The sequence below is a fragment of the Callorhinchus milii genome, unplaced genomic scaffold, assembly GCF_018977255.1.
Source record: "Callorhinchus milii isolate IMCB2004 unplaced genomic scaffold, IMCB_Cmil_1.0 Scaffold7, whole genome shotgun sequence".
Classification (NCBI taxonomy): Eukaryota; Metazoa; Chordata; class Chondrichthyes; order Chimaeriformes; family Callorhinchidae; genus Callorhinchus; species Callorhinchus milii.
Window position 1 is genome coordinate 7,766,324 of NW_024704748.1, and position 6,168 is coordinate 7,772,491.

The 6,168-nt window shown below is 44.2% G+C and overlaps 1 protein-coding gene across 1 annotated transcript; it reads right to left on the reverse strand.

Annotated features, from left to right (window-relative positions):
- On the reverse strand, nucleotides 1-2,545 carry gpx9 (glutathione peroxidase 9; the record flags this gene model as incomplete). The annotated part of the gene is made up of 3 exons (XM_042336826.1): nucleotides 1-1,035; nucleotides 1,965-2,095; nucleotides 2,446-2,545. Coding segments are annotated over 3 exons (366 nt in total), but the record flags the coding sequence as incomplete, so codon positions are not given.
- Nucleotides 2,546-6,168: the final 3,623 nt, after the last annotated feature.

The following is a 6,168-nucleotide window of genomic DNA, read 5'->3' on the forward strand; positions in this document are numbered from 1 at the left end:
GCGCTTTGAGACGTCTAAAAAACTTCATTAGGGACTATATTAAATACTAAGATTATTATATCAAATGCAAAGATTATTACTATGGTACAATTAAATGAATCCATAATTTCCAAACCTGCGCATGCTACAGGACAAGGCAGCTTGCACGTCTCATTCAATAGTCCCTTCGAGTCTCTCTGGATTCTTAACAGTACTCATTCCAAAGATTCTTTGTTTAATTAAATACTTTCAATAGAATATATGGGATGGAAAGCTTTTCTGGAGACGGGTGGACATCAATTCCCTGAGCGAATGCACCAAGCCCAGAGAGTTGCGCCCACGCCCATCAGAACAGTTGAGTTCAGTCGTTTCCTCAACGTTCTTCATTGAGTCTCCAGAGCAGTTTCAACAAGACAACAGTTCTTTGTTTATAACCTAGTCTTCAGTGGCTTCCTTTAACAGGCTTGCAATGTCTTCTTCAATAATGTTGAACGGTGCACTTATGTCGTACCTGCAAACAGAGTTTACTGATGAAGTGCAGGATATCCACAAAGTCCTCTTAACCCCCTGATACAAAATGGCATATGAGTCTACAGAGGAGCTGAAACAAGCTGTCAACAATTTGTTTTGCCTTGTCACTCCATGTTACGAAAAATGTCACAGTGAACATGGCGACAGATCTTTATCTTCCATGAAAATGATGGTGCTCACACACACTAATACTGTCAATATCTTGGTCGCATTTATTTGTGTATTTATGTATTTATATATACTTGTAACTCGCCACTCTGGATAACTTATCACTGAATGCTTTTCCCTTGAGAGTGACAAGTTACCATAAATGTACTGTAATAATAATATTTACTATAGCAAAATCCAAGCTGAAGACACACAAGTCTCTGACCTAGAGCAACACCTATTTTACCTTTTCAAGGGTCTTCCATTACCGTCCACCAAGAATTTCTCAAAGTTCCAGCGAATATCACTGACTTTCAGAGGTGACCAGTGCAACTTGTTCTTATCGCCCAGGACAGGGTTGACAAAGGCGCATGAAGCCTGTGATGAGGACAGAAAGTCATGCTTTAAGCAACAAAATACCATTTCCTGCCACTGAATTCACACGAGTATAATCAAGTGAAAGCCTGAGCACAGAATTCACTTCTTTATTTTTTTGCTGAGCCGGTTATCTGACATGCGGAAACCCATCACTGTGCTTAAAAGTATCCAAACCAAACTGAGAATTCCTTTCATCCCATCTACATGGGAATCCCAGAGATAGATTGTTGGAATGGAATGCACTTCCTCTCCCTGGAGGGATAATAATAATAATAATAATAATCCTTGCATTTGATATAGCGCTTTTCACGTCGGGAGGACGTCCCAAAGCGCTTCACAGAACACACTGTAAAGTGAATTGACTGTATATTTGTGGGCGAACGCGGCAGCCAATTGCGCACAGCAATGTCCCACAAACAGTCGTAGATTGAAAATGACCAATTTAATTATTGTTTTTGGTTTTTTGGAGGGATTATTATTAGGCGTGCATCTTTCTTACCTAATTCTGGAAATTATTAGGCCCAGGTGGCAAGAGCCAAGGCTTGGGGACCCCAGGGTGTTCGTTGGAGGTAACTGCTGGAGTCTAACCAGCTAAAACCGCGTAGTTTGCCATTGATATCGCTGTCTGGAACGTTTTCCTGCTGCTTGTCCAGCTGGGGACCAACCTACCCGTTAGGGCTTTGACTTGCAGGGTTAACAGGAGCTAAGTAGGATGATTCCTTGCCCCCAATTCGCTTGTGTGTTCTAAACACGGCTATAAAAAGACATGAACTCGGGTCACACTCTACAGCTCGGATGTGGAGCCTAACGTTAAGAAGATGGGCAATTGAACCGGTAAGACACTGATCTTCAGAAACAGGTAGAGAAACCCTGAGAGACTTTGACCATCAGCAACCAAGAGAATCTCTGACCATTAGAGAGACACTGACCTTCAGAAACGTGTAGAGAGGATGCTCACTTTCACCATTCACTAATATCTTGCCAAAAATAGGAAAGTTTGGAACAAATCCATTTCCTGGTCGAACGTACTTGAGAACATTTAGAACTTCGGAATCCTCCTCTGAAAAATATTTTCACAGTGTATCAATCAGCACAGAGATTATGCTATTACAATCCATTTGAAACTCCATAATAATATAATCATATAATCTTGCATTTAATAAAGCGCCTTATCAAGTTGTTGAGATGTCTCAAAATGTTTCACAGAATACAATGTAACGTGGATTGACTCTATTTTGCAGCCTAAATCCACAACTCTTTGTGGGACACTGCTGTGCACAATTGGTTCCTGCGTTTTGCCCACAAAATATACAGTCAATCCACTTCACAGTATATTCTATGAAATGCTTTGAGATGTCTTGATGTGATAAGACACTATATCAAATGCAAGGATTATTATTATCTTCTCACCTGGATCTTGATGTCCGAACTGGTTGCAGGGGAAACCCAGAACAGTGAATGGAGATCCAGTGAAATTTTCCATTAGTGCATTCAATTTGTTGTACTGTGAGACGAAGAGCAACAAAAAAATTCAGGGAAATTAGGATAAGATCCTCGCACTTGTCTTCAAATCCCTTCATGCCCTGGCTCCTCCCTGCCTTTCTGACCTGCTTACTCCCCAATCCACCACTTGCTGCCTCCACTAGACTGGCTTCAGCCTTCTGCTTGTACCTCGTGCTGTCCGTTCCACTTCTAGTGGCTGCATTTCATGCCCCAAAATTCTGGAACACTTCCTCTAACTCTCTGCCTTCCCCTCTCCTTCCCTATCTTCAGGTTGCATCTGAAGACCTTCCTCTTTGACTGTGCACACTACTTTGTGCAATTGGCTGCCTCATTTCACCCCAAAATATACAGTCAATTCACTTTACAGTATATTGTGTGTGGTGTTTTTTTCAACAACATGATAAAGCACTATATCAAATGGATTATCATATTATAAACTCTTTGGGGTGTTAGTACAGGTGATGTATCAAATGCAAGGAATATTATTCTGAATCTATTAAAAGGAGATTGGGAAAAGTGCAAAATTAACCTCGAACTGTCAATATGATTGTGTAAGTTGGATGAACACATTCCACTGAGTGCCCTGTGAGAACCCTTTACAACAGAGATGGAAAGGCATTTTACCTGAATCACTGTTGATCGTCAAAATACGGCCACGTTGGTAACAAGCAGAATCTGGCGTTGGTGTCGTTGCAGAGAAACCTGGGAGCCGTTGAGAGCCTTAACCTGGAAATTGTAGATCGTATTGGCTTGCCTGTCCTGGTCATATTTTGTGCAGGAACAGTGGAGGAGAGACATGGTGAGCAGCAGGAATAACTCACAGACTGTGTCTCTCGGTCCAGCTCTCCTGTGACGCACCCCCATTTTTAGCAGCCTCAGGGGTCGCCTAATTATTCCAGCTCAACGCCTCCATATAGATCTCATTGTGATGTAGTTGGTTGGGCTTTGTGTGAGCTCATTGTTCTGTTACAGGACATTCCTGCCTCCATGGTCGTGTTGACATGTAGGTTGAATGGGACCCATTGCCCTTTGCAGATTTGTTCCTTTAGTGGAGGGAAGTGCATGTAAAGAACCATTCATCTAATGGTTAGATGTTTGCGTACAACTGGTGAAGAAGGATATTGCCACCTTTCTAAACAAGGTGTTATGATCCCTTTTAAAGGGAAGATATCATCAATAGGCCCACTTTTAAAGAGGGTGCCACACTTTTAATAGAGGCTCACTGCTTTTTTTTAAACCTGGATCCTAATATTTTCATCAGAACCATCTTTAAGGGGTGGGTAGGGGGGGGACATCACACCATCAGAGCACTGTTAAAGGAGACTTGTGGCTTAACTATTGGTTGCACTTTAGGAGAAGAAGTTCTATTAAGTGGTTTGAGGGGGTGTTACAAACTAGCTTAAACAAAACAACAAATTGCATTTATATGGCACCTTTCAGGTTGGGAGGACGTCCCAAGGCACTGGAAATGAGGGGTTTGCACCCAAGCTGCGGGTTAGGATCAGAAAGGTGTGGAGGGCAAGCGGGGTGGAAGAGGAAAGATTACTGAAAGAACGGTGAAAAAGAAAAGTCTTGAGATACAGCCAGTGGGACAAGCAGCATTACATACACTACGAGTTTTTTGTAAAACTCAAGTCAATTGCTGGCACACTTGATGCAATCTGTAAGAACCCCACTTATCCTTTGCGAAACGCAACTCGTTCACCTACAAATGCAGTCACTCCACTTCACAGTAAATCCTGTGAAATGTCCTCCCGACGAGAAAGATGCTCTACCAAACGCAAGGATTATTTCAAAAAATGCACATCATTGGGTTAATTCCATGGAAACCTAACTCGTGATTCTTGCCTTTATTAAATAATAATCTTATTTTCTAATGCCGTGCATGATCCAATGTGATCGGTATCTAGTTGACCCACATTACATTGGCTACTCTTTTTGGGGAGAAGCGTGGTCTCCTTGAAGCTGAGCTGCCTCCTGGGTGACTTGCATGGCAACGGAATATCAGAATCGAACCAGCGCTCTGTGGAGATCTCTAGTCTGGTTCCTGAGCCAGGCAGGTCTGCAGTATTCCAGGATATTGCTGATGATAGCACAGCCTTGGCCCCATGTCACCATCTGCTGTCTCTGCTCGGCCAGCTCTGGCCTCCTACTTGTCCCTCATCCCCTCTGCTCCACCATTCGCAGCCTTGCTTTCAGTCACTTTGCCCCGAAACTCTCTCCCTCAATCCCTCCGCCTTTCCCAATCCTTCCCCATTTTCAAATCATGCATTAAGACCTTCCTCTTTGACTGTGCCTCCGGTCTGCCACTGATATACACTCCAAAACGCTATCCTGCAGGAATAGCGCTATATAAATACAAGTTGTTGTTGTGCTGACTGCAGTAATGCACAATTTATACTTTAAATAGCACCTTCCTTTCAGGGGATTACCCCTCACGTGTCCATTGTGTTATTGTTGCTGGGAGTTTGGAGTCCGCGAGCGTAAGCAGGAACACGATGCTGATTTGAAATGCTAGTTTGAACGATTACTGCTAATTTTGCAGCCATGGGTGGTAAATCTGTGTCTGAATGAAGTGTTCACGTCAATGCACAGGATATCACTGAATGTTCCAGCCCTTTTGTTCACAGAAACTGCTGCAAATGAACTTTCTTTAATGCCTGCTCAGCACATCAGCATTGACTGTCTATTCTTTCAACTTCATCTGCTTGCCAGACATTGCCGTCAATAGCAAACAATGTGCTTTTAGCTGGTTAGACTCCATCAGTTACCCCAACGCACACTCTGGGGTCCCAATGGCACGGTTCTTGCCAACCTTCACTGAATACTTTCCAGAATTAGGTAAGTAGGATGCATCCCTCCAGGGAGAGAAGAGTGCACATTCCATCCCAACAATCTACCTCTGGGATTTCCAAGTGTGGGCGGGATGCATAGAATTCTCAGCTTGGTTTGGATACTCTTAAGCACGGTGATAGGTTTCCGCATGTTTCAGACACCCGGCTGACCAAAAGAAAATTGGTGCCCTTTGCCCTGCACGCTCCCTGTTTGTGTGCAAAGCCTGGCCAAAGTCGGTAGTGCTTCCGCCTCTGTGTCAGAAGGTGGGGGAAGGGGTGGGATTCAAGCTCCAACATAAGGAACCGTTCTCAGTCTTGGGTTGACACTGCACTGGGAAGCATTACATTGTTGGGTGCTGTCACTCCGGCGAGACGTTATAACAGGGTCCCTTTTGCCCGTTCAGGTGGACGTTACAATTCCAATGACGCTGTTCGAAACACGACTGCTTGTGGGTGACCTCTGCCTATCACTGGCTGCTGCTTTTCGCCCCCCCCTACCCCCACCCCATATATTCGCTTTACAGCATATTTTGTGAAGCGCTTCGAGGCGTCGAGAAGACGTGATAAAGTGCTGCATCAAATGCAAGAATTATTATTATTATTATTATTATTATGATGGTGATGATCATTATTATAATGAGGGGAGGTATCTCCTGCAGCTGCATTTGCCGCCGCGGACCGCTAGATGGCGCTCTGGGCGCCATGGTCAGGCTGAGAGGGGAACCTGAGCCTGTGACACAGCGGCTCTGGCACAGGCAGGACAGGGGGGGCCGGACAGGGGGGGGGAGGACCGGGG